Source organism: Dasypus novemcinctus, chromosome 5 (assembly GCF_030445035.2).
Source record: "Dasypus novemcinctus isolate mDasNov1 chromosome 5, mDasNov1.1.hap2, whole genome shotgun sequence".
Lineage (NCBI taxonomy): Eukaryota > Metazoa > Chordata > Mammalia > Cingulata > Dasypodidae > Dasypus > Dasypus novemcinctus.
The window spans coordinates 143,507,605-143,523,032 of record NC_080677.1 but is presented as its reverse complement, the minus strand read 5'-3'; the positions used below and the strand labels follow the sequence as shown (position 1 = coordinate 143,523,032).

The 15,428-nt window shown below is 38.6% G+C and overlaps 1 protein-coding gene and 1 pseudogene across 10 annotated transcripts in view; one reads left to right on the top strand and one right to left on the bottom strand.

Annotated features, from left to right (window-relative positions):
• The window catches only part of LARP4B (La ribonucleoprotein 4B), an 89,954-nt gene extending 82,864 nt beyond the window's left edge, over window positions 1–7,090 (top strand). For all 10 annotated transcript variants that reach the window (XM_071215421.1, XM_071215422.1, XM_071215423.1 and 7 more), the window contains 3 exons: window positions 886–1,010; window positions 1,106–1,214; window positions 3,203–7,090. In XM_071215421.1, coding sequence (XP_071071522.1) covers window positions 886–1,010; window positions 1,106–1,214; window positions 3,203–3,490 — 522 coding nt within the window. In that variant the 3' untranslated portion in view covers window positions 3,491–7,090. The remainder of the gene's footprint in view (window positions 1–885; window positions 1,011–1,105; window positions 1,215–3,202) is intronic.
• Window positions 7,091–14,370: 7,280 nt separating this feature from the next.
• On the bottom strand, window positions 14,371–14,895 carry LOC101426360 (small ribosomal subunit protein eS19 pseudogene; annotated as a pseudogene).
• Window positions 14,896–15,428: the final 533 nt, after the last annotated feature.

The following is a 15,428-nucleotide window of genomic DNA, read 5'->3' as shown; positions in this document are numbered from 1 at the left end:
TTCTAAATTGTAAAGTAAAATATTTTAAGGAAATTTTGTCTTTTATACTTAAACTCACCATCATTTATTTGGCTCCACTGATTTATTTATGTTTACATAAGTTTGTCATATACAATGAATAAGATTGTGTATATTATGAAATAGTAACTGTTCTTGGGAAGACCTGACTTGGAGATGTAAATCTGATTTCTTTGCCTTGTGGCCATGGAGAAATCAACTTAAATGTACTAAGCCTCAGTTTCTTCACCTATTAAATTAAGAGAGTTAACATACCTGCTTCCAAGGGTTGTTTTGTGAATTCAGATAAGAACTACTAAAAGCACCTACCACTAGAGTAAGATACCTTAAATTTATGTAGGTAACAAATAGTTGATCATTCATTGTTTGTCAGTCTATGCTAGGCACTGATGTATCAAATGGCTCTTTTATTTAATATCGGTTCAATTGCAATAACAAGCTTTGCAAATAATTATAATGGAAGCAAAGAGAAGGGGCCTGAGACATAAGAGTTGTAAAATATTTGCTGAGAGGAAAAAAGGAGTGAGAGCTCTGTAGGCAAAGGAACAAACTTGGGATCTTTTCCTTATTTTTGCTAGAGAAAACTATCTTCCCCTACATATTTATGTATTCTGCAAGCTGGCAATTTTTCCAAAGTGGGGTGCCACTCTTCAAACCCTGTTTTCCTCGAGTAGAGGTAGACACATATGCAGCTGTCGGCTCCATTCAGCAGTCAGTCTCTATGTCACTAAGAATAAGACAGAAAGGTTTCCAATACTTGGATTAGTTAGACCATTATCATTTTTGGCCATATATGAAATCATTATGGAAAAAAATCTGAACCTGTATGTCTTTACCATATTATCTGTTCTTTTAAATTGTCTTTAGAACCTCAGTGTGGATACAGGTACAAACACTATTCCTGCAGTAATTCCCAGAGAGCCTTCAGTGCCAGTTTCTTGTGCTGTATCAGCAACATATGAACGATCTCCTTCCCCTGCTCATTTACCTGAGTGAGTATTAATATTCTACACATTCTTTGGATTTAATAGTTTTGTGCTATCTGTAAACATTTCATGAAATTCAAATATTGGGAATATTTTTACAGGGATTCCAAGGTTGTAGAAAAGCAGAGGGAAACACAAAGTATGGAAAGACTTTGTTCTGCCCTTACTACTACTGCTTGCAAATCAGTGCAGGTTAATGGAGCTGCCACGGTATGTAACTAGTGCATATTTTTTTAAGTCACAAAATCTCCTGAGTTTGGTAAAAAGGCACTTAACCCTTTCTCCTTTCTGTATCAATTTAAGAAAATCTAATTTGATGGGTTTTTATTTGTGTGTGCACATGTTGTATTTTCTGTACAAAACACCCCAAATGAGGAACTGGATGTGACTCAACTGATAGAGCATCCGCCTACCATATAGGAGGTCCAGCGTTCGATACCCAGGGCTTCCTGACCCATGTGATGAGCTGGCCCATGCACAGTGCTGCTGTGCACAAGGAGTGCCGTTGGGGTGGCCCCCACGTAGGAGTGCCTCATGCACAAGGAGTGCACCCCACAAGGAGAACCACCCCGCACAAAAAAAGGGCAGCCTGCCCAGAAATGATGCCACACATGGAGAGCTGACACAGCAAAGTGACACAGTAAAAAGAGACACAGATTCCTGGTGCTGCCTGACAAGAGTGCAAGTGGACACAGAAGAACACACAGCAAATGGACACAGAGCAGACAATGGGGGGGTGGGGGCAAGGCGGGGGGAGGTGAGAAATAAAAATAAATGTTAAAAAATAAAAACACCCCAAATATTTGCAAATAGTTTTCAGCTACCTACTCTGGTTTTTGCTTATTTTCTTATATTCTTATTTCTTATTATCTTATTTCTAAATCATCAACATAACAGAAATAAAGTGGGGTGACAACCCAGCCCTGCTTATCCAAAGTTATTATAAGGGCCACAGTAGATAAGGTGTTCTAAATGTTTACTTTCTGTCCTTTATTTTACTAATAGTTTTAATCTCTAAAATTATTTCATCCTTTAATCTTTATTCCAGCAACTCTAAGACCCAATTATTTTTCCTTTCTGATAGATTCCCTTTTTTGATAAATCAAGCTTTTTAAAATCTGATTTTTATTGTCCTCATTTTGATATTTAGGTGAACTTTTATCTTGAAATTTGGGATTTAAGCCCTTGCTGTCCATAAAATTGAGTCTTTAAGAAAAAAAGATTTATTATTATTAAAATTATTAAAATTAATTTTTTTAAAAATTGTTTTCATAGGTTAAAAATTTAAAATTTTTCCCTCTGTTACGTATCCTTAATGCTTCCGTTTACCCAGAAGACCCTTGTAAAGTTTTTTTTTAATGTTTTTACATATCTTAACTTTTTTTTTTAAGGTTTGTTTATTTATTTAATTCCCCCCCCTCCCCCAGTTGTCTGTTCTCTGTGTGTATTTGCTGCTTCTTGTTTCTTTGTCCTCTTCTGTTGTCCTCAGCGGCACTGGAAGTGTGGGCGGCGCCATTCCTGGGCAGGCTGCACTTCCTTTCGCGCTGGGCGGCTCTCCTTATGGGGCGCACTCCTTTCGCGTGGGGCTCCCCTACATGGGGGACACCCCTGCGTGGCAGGGCACTCCTTGCGCGCATCAGCACTGAGCATGGGCCAGCTCCACACGATCTTAACCTTTTTTGACTCAACATTTCCAGCCCTTTGCAAGTTGAAATGTGTTAAAAAATAATTTTGTTTAGAAAAAAACTATTTTTGAAGTTAATTTGTAAGTGGTGGGTTGTTACATCGTGATTGCTTTTATTGAGCACTGCAAGAGGCCTTGTCATTGTATTGAGTGGCATTCTGTGTTCTGAAGGAAGTGTGGGATAACAGAAGTGTGTTTGGTTTTGTGTCTTTTTATAGGTATATCCTTTTTTTTTTTCCTTATGCCACCTTTTATTTTTCCATAGAGCACAAGAATTTTAAAAGCTTAATGTTGGAAAGAATTCTGTCAGTGCTTTTCATCTTCATACCTTTTCTAATTTTATTCATTTTAAAAAGATATTTCTTAAGTATCTTAGAGGTAAATTTGTGCGACTAGAGAAATTTAATTGCAAAATTCTATGAATTCTTTATAAAAGTCATACCCTTGTGAATATGAAAAGTAAATTATTAGATCATTTTATGCGTGTAATTCCAGCGTTACTTCTGTTTTCCAGGAATTGCGAAAACCTAGCTACGCAGAGATTTGTCAGAGAACAAGTAAAGAGCCTCCTTCCTCCCCATTGCAACCCCCAAAAGAACAAAAGCCAAATACTGTCAGTTGTGGGAAAGAAGAAAAGAAGCTCACTGAACCAGTGGAGAGATACAGAGAACCCCCTCCTCTGAAGTCAAATCCAGGACAACCCAAAGATCAGAGACGGCAGTTGGGGCGCAGATCCTCTCCTCCAGCCATTGGGAAGCGTTTAAACAGAGAACAGAACACACCTCCAAAGTCTCCTCAGTGAAAATCATGTCTGGGAGGGTTTGCAAAAGAATTCTGTTTAACCACAAATGAAACACTGTTCCCACTCAGTATAGAGAATGAGTTGCTGGTTAGGAGCTTGCAGTGTATATGAGGCATATGAAATGCCTGCAAGTTATTTTTCTTCAGTGAGTCAGATTATCTCTTGAAAAAAAAAATTGATTTTTCAGGATTTAATTGATATAAACCTTATTTTAGGTTGGTGCTTAACTGGAGGTGATGCATAAATCTGATTTTTTTTTTCAGGGTAGAAAATGCATTTATTCTAACAAATTAATGTTTTTTATTATGCGTCCATGTGACTATGAATGCAAACTACATATATTAAGCAGAACTATGTTTGTTTTTTGGTGGTTGTTGCAGTTACATATTCTAAAAAATCAAAAGAGACCGGTGAAGGCTGAGGACAATTAGTACAAGAGTGTGAGATTACACTAATAAATATGACCTTGAGAAAGGGGTAACTATTACTAGATTGTTGTGGCACATTGGCATAGGAACTTGTACTTTTCATTTGAACTGTTAACAGGTGGTTCTAGTCTTGTTTTTAAAATTATGTACTCCTTTTTTGATCTTCTGGGCAAAATGGACCTACAGAAAGCACCATAGAGAGATCTGAAACATTTGAGTTTTGATGTACTGCAAGCAAGTAACCAGCTTCTCACTCCAGTTTTAAATGACTATTATGTAAAATAAATTCAAAGCACATTGTGAATAGGATTTAAATGAAAATATTAACTTTCTTGCCCATTGACATGTTACCACAAAATTATACCATAATGTCATTTTAATAACTTGAGAATTGGCACGCTTTTGTGCTGGCAAGGAAGGTAAAGAAGTCTCCACTTACTTTGTGGTTTCCCCCTACCTAGTGCTCACGCTCTGTGTAAATTTCTGTCACTGTTTCCCCAAGTACTCTTTGAAAGAGTCCATATTTTAGTCAGCTCTATGTTGACGTCTTCCTGTACCTCTGCATTGGCACATGGATTTAAAAGCTATTTAATTGTGAGAGAATGGTGGTGTGGTTCCCCCCCTCCCCCCACTTTGGGTGGTAGAGGATGAAAATCCTGGCTCTCTTTACCTCCAAGATGAGGTTTCTCATTGATTCACTTCTAGAAGTGCTACACTTCTGAAGGACGAGGATGCACTAAATTTAGCAAGTTTCTAATAAAGTTAAATATAAATTATTTTTGTTTTAAAATGCCTAAATTTTTTCTTTAAGTATTCTAAGCAGCAGACATTAAAATAAGATTTCTTGCTAAATGTAACCATACAGTTTATTCCACAAAATGTTATTTAACAAGACTGAGTTTTTTTAAAGAAAATTATTTCCATCCAATATTTAAAGACTTGAATTTTATTTAAACTTGAAAATGACTTTGCCTTAACTTTTGTATAAGACAGCTTAGAGTTAATGGAGACCAGCCCCCTGGGTTGGCATGAGTGGATTACAGAGTTACTCAGTGACTGTGTAGATCTGTCGTTGCTAGTTTTACTGAGTAAGGATACTATATAGTACAAGAACTAGCAGTAGTTTTTGTAATATACCTTAAAGATCTTAAACAGTTGATCTTTTTTCAGATTGTTGAAAAATCCTGTAAATGCAAATAGTCAATACTGTATTAAATATGTGCACTTGGAAGTGTGGCTTTGCCTGTACAGTTGTAAATAATCAGAACATATTGAAAAGGTACCCTGAAGAGAAAAATCTGATAAAAATTATTGATATATTATAAATGTTGCTGTTGAGCTGGATGTAGATAAACTAAATGTTGTGGTTTGAATTTTATTTTAATTGTTGACATATTTTCCTTTTTCTCTTATACTGGTGTGTGGAACTGATTCTGCCTCTTCACTGCAAAAGGGAAATGGAAAGTCTTATTAAAACCCTTCAAATGTTTTCATATTCTCTTAAAAATATGTATTGTATCTAATGTGAAAAGGTTTTGAAGTATAATATGGAAAGCAGAAACTGGCAGTAGCTGCAAGTTGAAAGTAAAAAATGATCTGTTAAGTAAAATCACATATAATTAGGCATTATTTATCCTGCCCGAGGAATATATACCTGCTACATTTGGCCATTTCCTTCAGAGCAGTTGTTGTTATTCAGGTACATAGAAATGCATACAGTCATAATATTTTTCAAATGCCTATAAAAGGAATATGAGGTTTTATTTCTTTGTTATCAAATCGCTAACTAAAAAAATCAATTAATTGACCCTTTAAACCCAAACTAATGAACACTGTAAAAAGAGTTGGAGAGGCAATCTCTAAGATGTAGTGATTTCTTAACGTTGAATTCTTTGAAAGAGAAGGAAACGAGATGATGTCAGGCATCTTCACGACCAAAATAACAAACCTTATTGAGCCAAGCCATTGGTTTTTAATAATGATAAATCTTTTTCCCTGAAGGCAGTGAATATTGCAGCTTGATTTGTATATGGTTAAAGCCAGCTGTAGTTTTTTGCTTTGTTTGTCAGCTGAAAGTATAAAGCTCACCAGCTGCAAACAGGAAAATAAAAGGTGATCACTTATTAATAGCAACAGTGTACAGCTAATCATTATAGTGAACTGGTACATTATAAGATAATATATTGAGACCAGCAGGGTGTGTTGTGCTGTTCTAATGTATTCTGCTGCCATTTGTACTAGGTCAATACACTGTAATTACTGCTTACCCAGCAACAGTCTGTTGCATCGAGTTGAAGCCTTGCTCTGATGTGATTTTTATAGCATTCTTTTTTTAATTAAGCAAAGGTGATATGCCAAATAGTAGCTATATAATGTCCAAAAAAAAAAAAAAAAAATTTCTGATATTACTTTGAGATTTTTCCATTCAGACAAAAAAGGGAGTAATCACAATAGAAAGCTGTGATAGTAACATGCAGAATGTTGCTATGTTACACCCAGCTAATATGTGGCTTTCAAAAATTTTTTTTAAATTTCTTTCCCCCAGTAGTATCTCAAGTTGTAGAATCAGAGATACAGCAATCAAATAACATTTTAACTTATAAAATTGTGTGATGATACTTATCATTTGGAAATAAAAGAATCTGGCCCTGTTTCACCAGAAATGAATTTAAAGTAGAATAGTTGCTTTTTTTTTTTTTTTAAGAGTTAATGTCATGATGTTTCTGATCAGTCCCTCCCATAATTACATCACTGTTTGTCACTAGCAGGTGGCAAAAAACTTTATGTTGCTGTATTTGTCAAAATTTCTGCAGTTTACATTTAAAAACTGGTTCACTTTATCACAAGGGCAACAGGTGACTAATGGTGCATACCTATCTTTGTATTTCCCTTCAGCTAGCTATACTTAATGGATTTTATGTGCTTTGTAACCTATTACACAGAAAGCAGCAGACAATCGAAAATGTAAGGGGAGTGCGATCAGCTGCCAATTCACAAAATGGGAGTTTCTTGAGGGTTTTTGTTTTTGTTTTACTTCTTTTCATTAAGACTGGAATCAAGCTTACATGTAAACTATTGATAATTTAAGTTTCCTTTTGTGTCATTCAGTGTAAAACTGTCTAATTTGAAAACAAATGTAGGTTATGAAAATAAAGATTTAGGCACTGTTCAATTTTTCTTTTGATTTTGTTTAAAATTTTCTGCTAGAAAGAATCTTTTAAAAAAATATTTTGTCTATTCCCATCAGTGTACATGAGAATGAAAAATGGCTTGCCTCAAACCTATTTGAATTACAAAGGCTTACATGTAAGTTACATGTAAGTTGACTACAGCATAAGGTTTTTCCCCAGTTGGCTTGATGTTTTAAGGTTTCAGAGTAAGCATTACAATCAAGTATTAATGAGGAAACAGTCCATTAAATCCAAGATTTACTACAAAAATAATATTCTTTTGTCAAGTATTTTTTATTTCTTTTGTTAAAATTGCAGTATCTCATAAGACGTCTATATAAGGTCTTTTGAATTTGTTGGGTCATCATGGTTTTAAGAAAATGTGTATGTTTTGAGCCTCAGAAACAAAATTGTCTTATACCTAAATAATAGTTGGCAACACTAATAAAAGGCTGAATGTGGATGATAATTTAATGGATGAACAGTCATTAAGATGTTCATTGACTGATTCTTTTATGAATGGCCTAGTCATACCTTTTCTCTTGATTCTATTGGGGTTTTTTTTTCTTACTGAATTGTTACTTACATATTCTGGCTACTAACTCTTTGTTACATATATTTCAAATATTTTCCCCAAATCTGCCAGTTGTCTTAACCTTTAGAGTATCTTTTACAGTTTTTTAATTATTATTTAGTAAAAATTTATCAGTCTTCCCCTTTATGGTGTTTTATATGTACTTACATATATTTATATGTTCTTAATACATCTGAAATTGACTGATTCGTCTGTGTGTAAGGTCTAAGGTAGGAACCCAATTTTACTTACTGCCATATAGAAAGTTTCCTTCTCCAGTTAACTAGTTCATTACTTCTCCACTGATTTGTAATGGCTTTTGTAATTTACAAAGTTCCCGTATATGCATGGAACTATATCTAGGCTCTCTATCATCTGTATCTCTTCTCTTTACTGATTTCATTGTAGTCAGTTAATCAATTCTGAGTAGCTAACATTTCCTTTGCTGTTCCTCTTCATCACAATTGTAATCAAATATGCTCCATGAGGACAGGGATTATGCCATCTTTTTTTTTTTTTAAATATTTATTTATTTCTCTCCCCTTCGCCCCCACCCCAGTTGCCTGTCCTCAGTGTCTATTTGCTGCATCGTCGTCTTTGTCCGCTTCTGTTGTTGTCAGCAGCACGGAAATCTGTGTTTCTTTTAGTTGTGTCATATTGGTTGTGTCAGCTCTCCATGTGTGCAGCACCATTCCTGGGCAGGCTGCACTTTCTTTCACGCTGGGCGGCTCTCCTTATGGGGCGCGCTTCTTGCGCGTGGGGCTCCCCTACGCGGGGGACACCCCTGCATGGCAGGGCACTCCTTGCACGCATCAGCACTGCACATGGGCCAGCTCCACACGGGTCAAGGAGGCCCGGGGTTTGAACCGCAGACCTCCCATGTGGTAGATGGACGCCCTAACCACTGGGCCAAGGCTGCCACCTGGGTTATGCCATCTTGATCACCGTTATATTCCCTGTTCTTTGTACAGTGTCTGTTTCATAATAGATGCTCAATAAATATTGTTAAAATTATGAAATATTTATTCAGCATGTATTATCTGTGCATAACACTGGCCTAGGAAATTTGGGAAGAAGAGGGTAATGTCTTGATTTGCTATTTCTACATGGCAAACCACCCCAAATCTAAATGGCTTGAAATTATAATAATTTTTTTATAAATCTAGATTGGCTAATGTAGTATTAAGGCTTGATTAGGTGGCTCTCCTGGCTTGGCTTACTGATCTGATCTGTGTGTCAGCAGAAGATTGATTAATGTAGACCAGGTTAAGCATATGTTTAATAAATGTTTATGATTCTCATCTTGGACCAGTAGGCTAGCCAAGGCACTTTGACTTCATGGCTGTGGGACAAGTGCAAGGGCCAAATCCTAAATGTTTAGATCTCTTTCCCCTAACCTTTGTCCTCAAAAAATGTTTTGAAATTGTTGTGTTCTTTTCCTTGGTATATCCATGGTTTAATAAATTTTAAATCCTGTATTTGTCTAAATCATGAGATAAAATTGATAGTTCAATATATGGCACTTGCTGTATATAGCTGGGACTAACAAGCCATTTCCAATCTAAGTAAACTTGGTCTACTTAAAGATTAGGATGTACTTTTTTTTCCCCTTTAACATTTCACTCCTAATCCACCACAGAGAAGTAGGAAAGGAAGGACACAGAGTATTTATATAACAACTTCTACTCCAACTGATCATCATCACTTACATCCTAGCAATACCAAGGAACATAATGTGTAACACATAGGGTACTCAGAAAGAATGCCCAAATAGGCATAGCCCTTCCTCATGGAGCTTGCAGTCTAGTTGGCTGCACAAATGTAAAATTACAACTATGTTAGTGTCAGGAGGCTCTACTTGGCTAGAAAATCTGGTAGACCTGTTATTTAAGCTGAAGTATGATGAATGAGTAGAATGATGAACAAAATACCATGGAGTCACAAAAGAAAGTTTGGTCAACTTGATCAAAGGCTTGAGATGGTCTTAGAGAGAGGCGTATCTGTGTGATGGATCTTGAAGAATGAGTACGAGTTTGCAGAACAGACTGAGGTAAAGATTTTCCATGAAGGAGGAAGAATGAACACCGCTCCTGGGGATTGATGACTTAAGCATTCCAAGAGATTGACAATGCCGTTGAGAGAAGTGGATTTCCCTTTGCATGGGCAAGGGCCCCAGACATTCAGGTTCATCCAAAACCAAGATTTTCTTTCAGCCATAGCAGCCACTTTTCAGAACAAACTGATTTGTTTATTGAAGAGTTGCATGCCTGTGTGTGCTAGATTAATCTATAAAATGATACATTCAGCCCATGAGAGACTAAGATACAAATTACACTGTCCAAAACTATTTGGTCTTCAAATGCAAAACAGGTAAACTTTGATGGCTGCTTAGAGGCAGCAGTGTGGAAAATAGAGTTGTATTTCCTAACTTCTTCCTAAGAGGTCTATACTTGTGCCATGGTCAAAAGAAGAGTACTTTTTAGTATTGGCCCCAGACCTAATAAAAGGATTGCCAGTTGAAGGTCCCAGACGTTTCTTCTTAAGGACTCCCAAAAGATTGTTATGATTGGGTAAGTTTGCGATAGACTAAAGGGCTGATGGGCTGAATTGCCACTGGTCAGTCATGATGCCTGTTATAGCCACAGACCCACTGAGGACTTCAGATCATTGCAACTTGGAACTGACCCCAGAGCTAATCCATAATTTGCTATTGACCTGTGATTTAACCTGGCATCAAAAGATTGGGTTTACTGTGTTTATTCTAAGAAACTGAGTTGTGAAACGTTGAGCAAACCAGATGGCTAGGTAGTAGAGAAAATTTCAGGGGAGGCCTGAAGTCCATGAGGCTGTGCAAAAATGGCCAGTCAAGAGCACAGCCAATCTTGGTGGCTTTCACCTTAACACATTTCCTTGGGATAAACGTTTGTTTGTTTGTTTCTAAGGACCTGTGAGAATCTTTGTTTCATTTTTTGCAGTTTAGAACCCAACTAAACACCAAGAAAGCAAAAACAAAAAGGCACCAATATGCACTACAAAAACAGGACTGAGATACATAGAATTGGCTATTAAGACCTAAGATACCTCTCAGTTCACTAAATGGATGGCTCTTATTCCAGGTTATTCAGGGACAGGGCAGCCAATTCGGCTATGAACTGCCTTTCCTTGGACCTAGACCTAGACCAAATACCCACTGAAAGTCTAGCTGTAAGAGACATAATAACAGCTGCTATGAAATATTTTAAAGGAACGACTACAGGGATAAAGGAGTTGGAAGGCACTTTTCAGCAGTAAGCAGTTAGAAATGGAAAAGAAAACCTGCCTGGGTTGCCCATTGAGCAGATGATGAAGATACATAAGCCACCATGAAGTTCTATTGCAGAAAGCCTTTTTGCTTATGGCCAGTGCTCCAAGACCCCTGAAAACCAAACCAAGAAAAATGTATTTTCAGGGTAAGCTTCTGAACACAGCATGGACTGACCTTGAAAAGTCAAATTAGGTAGTTTTTTTTTCTTGCTTACCCACTCCTACCATCAGTATGAGTTATAAGGTTCTGATCCCTGTTTTGTTTTTTTAATTTCTCTCCCTTTTCTTGCACACACCCCACCCCCACCCCCAGTTGTCTGCTCTCTGTGACCATTAGCTGTGTGTTCTTTTGTGTCCGCTTGTATTCTTGTCAGCAGCACCGGGAACTTGTGTCTCTTTGTTTTGTCATCTTGCTGCGACAGCTCTCCGTGTGCGAGGCACCACTCCTGGGCAGGGTGCATTTTTTTGCACTGGGCGGCTCTCCTTGTGGGGTTCACTCCTTGCACATGGGGCTCCCCTATGTGGAGGACATCCCTGTGTGGCACGGCACTCCTTGTGCACATCAGCATTGCGTGTGAGTCAGCTCATCACACGGGTCAGAAGCCCTGGGTTTGAACCCTGGGCCTCCCAGGTGGTAGGCGGATGCTCTGTCAGTTGAGCCAAATCTGCCCCCTCCCTGTTGTTATTAAGCAACAGAATCCCTGTAGGGGTGACCACCCATCACAATTGTGTTTGTTGAAAATTTAACAGTCAAGAAGATATGGCAATATGAGATAAGCAGGAGATGGCTTTGGCTTATAAGCGAAAGAGTCACCAGAGGAAAAATTACAAGCAGCCCACCAAAACTCTATGGGGTTTGTATTATCACAAAAATCCAGGCTTAATGTTGGAAGCACAACTGGAAGTCATTTTTTTTAATTTTCTTTCTTCTGCTTACATTAAATGGTTTGATATATTTTATAGCTGGTTTTCTTAATGTAAGTATTTAGTGGTACATATTTTCCTCAGCACTGCTTTTTATCCATTCTCATGGCTATTGGTGTTGAGCATCTTTTCACTGGCCATTTGGGTATCTTCTTTGGAGAAATGTCTAAGATAATCTTAGGTAAATTAATCATTCTAAGCCTACTTCCTTATTGTGAAAATGGGATGTCAACAGTGCCTGTCTCATAGAGGAGTTTTGTTTTGTTTTAATGCAGTACCCAGACTGAAGCAGGCACTCAACCACTGAGCTATACTCACTCCCCCTAGTAGAGGTTTTACAAATACATGGTGAACATTTTGAAGTGGCCTTCTCAGTGCATTAACTCCATGTTCCAGTCAATAGTATCCAGATTCTTTGAGAAATTACCTCTTTACTCTTCTCTGCCAGGTATTTGAGGTGGATTGATCCCATTCTCAGGTATAGGGATGTCCCTTGTTAGCTAAAATCAATAAGGATATCCCTTCCCCGGCCTCTAATTGGTTTAGGGGTGGATGTTTGGCCAAGTTCAGGTTGAGATACAAGATTCATGGAAGCTAAAGAGTCTTTTTCCTCCTATGATAAGTACCCTGAAAGATCCTCTCTTGTTATCTGGATATTGTGGAAGGAGGATGTGAAATCTGGGGGGAAAAAATGGCAGAAGGCATTCACACTACAATGAGGGAAGCCGTCTTGAAGAAAAAGATGCATAGAGTAGGATGGAGCCTAGAGAATCACAACAGCTGGATTCTTGACAACATGAACCACTGAATTAAACCAGGTCTAAAACAGAACTACCTTGGGAATTTTCAGGAATACATCCCAATGTATCTCTTTGGCTTAAGCCAGTCTATGACAGGCTTGCTGTTGATTGCAACTAATATCTTTTAAAAGATACAGAAGAGAAATTGGACAATACACATAAAATATTTGGCACCGTACCTGGCATGTAAGTGCGCAATAAGTTTTGACTATCATAATTATTAAGACTGTCAGCAGCAAAAGGTGAAATGCATTTTACGTAAGCCCAATGCTTAGCACACCCAAGGCCTTTTCTAAATGAAATTACTCTCACTCTTGGTCTTATGAGTGTACAGACACAAATTTTGGCATCTTAACTAAGGCCTGCCAGTATACAGATTCTCTAACAACCTGTGATGTGTCTTAGTTGGAGATGAGCTGGGTGAACCATATTCTGTCCTGGAATGTGAACTGGAAAATATGGCGAGAATCAGGTTTCAATAAGCGAACCTGCTAGAACTAAAGGAGCAGCCATTTCCTGACAGCTTTCCATTTTCAGCTTTAGCTACAGTTCCCATGTAGCCCCCTTGTTCATAAGGCATCTTTATTAGTCTATCCCTTGCATCCAAAGGAGCTGAGGCAAAACACAAGGATGTTAATTAGGGAACTGTCACAATAACCAAGGTGAAGAATAATAAAGATTTGAAACAAGGGCCAAGGATGTAGTATTGCCACATCAAACCAAAGCCTCTGTCCTTGTGTTACTTGTACTCAACTTCACATAGTTCATCCCTTCAGACTTTCAGGCTTCTATTGGTTTTCTTCTACTGCATTGACCATTCCTTCTCAGTCTCTTTTACTGGTTTCTGTCCCCATCCCTGACTTTTTTTTTTTTTAGGTACCAGGGCCAGGGATCAAACCCAGGAGCTCATATGTAGGAAGCAGGCACTCAACTTCTTGATCTACATCCACTCCCCTCTCTGATTTTTCATGTTGAATCGCCCTAGGTCCTCTTTACTACACCTACACTTTCTCAGCCAGTGTCAAAATACTGACAATTTCATGCCAGTCAAAATGTTTTCATCCTCAAAAAACAGACATTCAAGTCCATACCATACTCGGGTAAATAAAAATAAAATAAAATGTATTATCTCATTGAAGAGGATGTACAGGGGCAGGTTGATTTACTGGCTCAAGGATACCAAAGACCCTTTCTATTTCCATTTTGCAATCCTGCTTCAATCAGGTCAGTTTAAGCCTCAGGCAGGTAGTGAGAATGCTGTAGCGGTTCAAGACATCATCAGTAGACACAATAACCTCCACGGGCAGAAGAGGGTGCCTTTTTGTCCTACTTTTAGGGAGAAGGAAAAGCTGCCAGTAAAATTCACATCTAATTAGTCTACTGGGACCCATTTCTATGCTTGAACCCATCCTTGGCAAGGGGAATGGGCTTTCAGACCAATTAGGTTTACCCCTGAACCTCTGGGATTGGGCCAACTACCCCTGAGGCCCAGGCCTACATGAAGAGGGCTGGATCCCTGAGCAAAACTGGGACTCTCTTAAGGAGAAGAAGAGGCAACTTACATATCCACTACTGACTCTCAAGACATACTTTCAGCTGTCTAACCTGCCCCTTAGACTCCACGCCTATATATCTAACTGCCCACGTAATATCACCACTTGAATTTAGTAGGTATCTCTGACTTTTTTTTTTTTTTTTAATTTTACGAATGAGGCAATTTATTAACCCAGCATCATTTGTTCTAATGTTTCTTGTTGGCAGCGGCCACCTGTCCAGCAATTCTGTCCAGATCTCTCTGTCCCTGAGGTGTCAGTTTGCGACCACCATCTTGGTCCTTTTCCACCATTTTCAGCCCCTCCAGGGCTTGGAGGACCTGGCGGGCCACACTCTTGGAGCCTCGGCTGAAGTGACTGGGCATGACACCGTTTCTCTGACGTCCCCCGTAGATCTTGGTCATGGAGCCAACCCCAGCGCCACCCCGGAGGTACAGGTGCCGCGCTGTGGAAGCAGCTCGTGTGTAGAACCAGTTCTCATCGTAGGGAGCAAGCTCTTTATGCTTGGCCAGCTTGACGGTGCCTACTCATTCAGGAACGTTCAGCTTCCCGGACTTTTTGAGAAAGGCTGCCAGAGCTCTGACGAACTCTTGCTGGTTCACATCTTTTACAGTAACTCCAGGCATCGTGCAGCCTCCGCGCTGCCAGCCAGGGGAAAGTCTCTGACTTTATACATCCATCATAGGGCCCTCAATTCCTCCTACCCCTCACATAAACACCATCTCAACTGGTACTCCCACCCACTCTGTTACTCAAGCTAAGAACCCGATACATCTTTGGTTTTCTTCATTCTCTCTCCCCATACCCAATCTATTAGCAAATCCTATCAACAATACCTCTGCAAAACATCCCCAAACTGCCCACTTCTCCCTTTTTCTGGCCACAGTTATCTCCTACAATTGCTTATTAATTGGTCTCCCCTATTCCACTCTGGCAGCCTGAAAGCTCTTCTTCATACGGTAGCCAAAGGAATCCTTTATTATAATGCCAACCATATTAAAGTCCTCCAACCATTTCCCATAATACAGCATAAAATCCAAAAACTTAGTATCACATACAGTTCCCTCATTACATGTTATCCCTTCACTATCTTAGTTTGCCAAAGCTGCTATGACAAATACCACACAATGGGTAGGCTTAGCCAACAGGAATCTCCTGTATCCTGGTTTGGAAGTCTAAATGCCCA